At 40.2% G+C, this 2,343-nt stretch overlaps 1 protein-coding gene across 1 annotated transcript; it reads left to right on the top strand.

Annotated features, from left to right (window-relative positions):
- The first annotated feature begins 594 nt into the window (after positions 1-594).
- On the top strand, positions 595-1,456 carry LOC119654669. Its single transcript, XM_038060164.1, has 2 exons — positions 595-735; positions 824-1,456. Exons 1-2 carry the CDS (start codon positions 693-695, stop codon positions 1,360-1,362), a joined length of 582 nt encoding a protein of 193 aa, XP_037916092.1. The 5' UTR covers positions 595-692; the 3' UTR covers positions 1,363-1,456.
- Positions 1,457-2,343: the final 887 nt, after the last annotated feature.

Below are 2,343 nucleotides of genomic sequence, written 5' to 3'. Positions count from 1 at the left end.
TCGTCACAGCTTTAATATTTCGTTATGCACTGATTGAGAAACTCGCAACAATGCAGCTGCAGGAAACAGGCTAATACCGAGCTCTTTATCTTTAGACAGAGAAGTGATAAGATTCAGATAGGTGGTGGATTCTCCGATAAAGTCAGCATTAAGAAACGTGTTTGACCCATATTGCCTGCTAAGAAGAGAAAGTGATTTGGTGAGTGCAAAATACCTCATACTCTTTTTCAAAATAGATAATTCTGATCGATTTATTGGAGCAGGCAGTAAATAGCAGCCCGTTAGATAGAATCAGTAGTATTACTCCTGCTATCTGTTCTAAGGCAAATGGAAGTACCTTGTACATCCAAGTATCCATAGTAAAAGGAAAGCTGTGTTTCTCAAACATGAGAATTGAAGCAGAATGGAGAAGGCTTTCATGACAATTTCAGCTTCAAACTTTTTTGATCCAGAAATGTGATAACAGTTAACACTGTTTAATTTCACAAGAACAAGAATCGGCGCTTGCTAAGCATGTTCGACATCCACAACTTACATGAATACTATTGCGATTACGACACTTAAGTGTCTAATTACGCGCTGTTCCAGTGAAAAAAAACACCTTTAATGGCTAGGACAAGCTGTTTGATCTTGTATGTTATTTCCGGCACGAATCTGAGAAAAATTGTATAAAAATCCACGCAGTGAAATCAATGTTATCATTCGGTTTTTGGCATCCACAGCAAAAAATGTCAGGTGAGCATTGGGTCCTTACTTCATCACAAAGAAAAACACCCCCAAATAATTTTACCAGCATTAATTGACAACGTTCTTTCCTTTTCAGTCCTAGTTTTGGCTCTTGCGTTATTGGCCTGTTTTGCTGGCTCTCAAGGACAAAAGGCCGGCCAATCTTGTACTCTTGCCAACTTGACACCATGGCCAGTCAGAGGAAATTATAAGGCCTACTACATGTGCGTTGATGGAGTAACTGTGCAGATGAAATGTCCCGGTGATAGCATCTTCGTTGCAAACAACGCAAATGTTTTCGGATGCGTTCCCCTTTCGGAAGCAACATGCACTTACAACGGAAACAATAATTGGGGTGGTTGGGGTGGATGGGGCGGTTGGGGTGGATGGGGCGGATGGGGCGGTAACAATGGATATCTAAATAACAACGGTGGTGGACTCAGCTACAATGACTATGAAAATTATGTGAATTCGTGGTCAAACGGACAATACGACAACGGATGGTTCCCCAATGGAGTTGATCAGAACGGATACTATCAAGATGGATACTACTCGGATGGAAACTTTTACAACGTAATAACTCGCAGCGCAAAAGGCGAAGGAAAGAAGGCAGAAAAGCAGAAAGCAAAACAATAATGTGCACACCACAGATTTAAAATAAATAGATTTCTCTTATAATAATACCGGATTTTTAAAAATTTACCAAATAAAGTTCTTATATTTAAAAAAATGGGCTTTAGTTGTGTATTTGTGGAGCATACCCAGCTGATCCACACAAATGGATATTCGATTTATTGCATTTTTAAAATAAAGGCATCCCTATTTGAAATGGATTTTATGTCACATTTTGCCATAGAGTTCTTTATTTAAATAAACCATGTTTAACTTTAACAAATATTGGATGGGAAATTTTCAAACTTGAAGGGAAAAACGCAGAATTACAATTTACGATGAAACTGACAATGGATAATAAGAGCAGGCCGGAATGACCGAAAAATCATCGGAAAAATCAGTAGCACCTAAGTTCTGGCTGAGGCGGCAGACACTGGCCATACCAAAACCTTATTGAAATCGGTTCATTGTCAGCTTGTTTCTTTTTACGGTCGTTGGAAGGTGGAAAGGTTCAAAACCTACCGTTTGCTCCTGCCATCCAGTTATGTGGAACTTTCACTAACTAAAACCGTCTCCTTATTGTTAATTTACCCCGCAGGACTGCCATTTGGGTATTACATCATACATTAGGATCAATTAGGTACTGCGATTGTTAGTTATCAATTTCCTTCGAAATTCGTCCTTCCTCAGCAGAGTGTGGATCAGTTTCATTTATTTTACCACCGCCTTCCAAGTAGTTTCAGAGGCATGGGATGTACAGCATTCTCGGGTGACAGATGTGCCTTCCTTCTCCTCCCTCTGTGCAGCAATGTCGACGAGTTAAAAATTACATGCCCGCCTTTCCAATATGGAAAGTCGTCACACCCAACGCGATAAAGGTGTGAAAGTACCCTCCGTGTTCGCTTAGAAATTGGGTTAGGTCGTAGCTAACTTCACCGTGTATTCGATTGATCCATTTTGAGACATCTAGGATAATTCCCGGAGTCTAGCGTCGACCCTCTTTTG

This window comes from Hermetia illucens, chromosome 4, assembly GCF_905115235.1.
Source record: "Hermetia illucens chromosome 4, iHerIll2.2.curated.20191125, whole genome shotgun sequence".
Taxonomy (NCBI): domain Eukaryota; kingdom Metazoa; phylum Arthropoda; class Insecta; order Diptera; family Stratiomyidae; genus Hermetia; species Hermetia illucens.
Note: the sequence above shows the minus strand (reverse complement) of the source record. Positions and strands in the feature narration are given on the sequence as shown.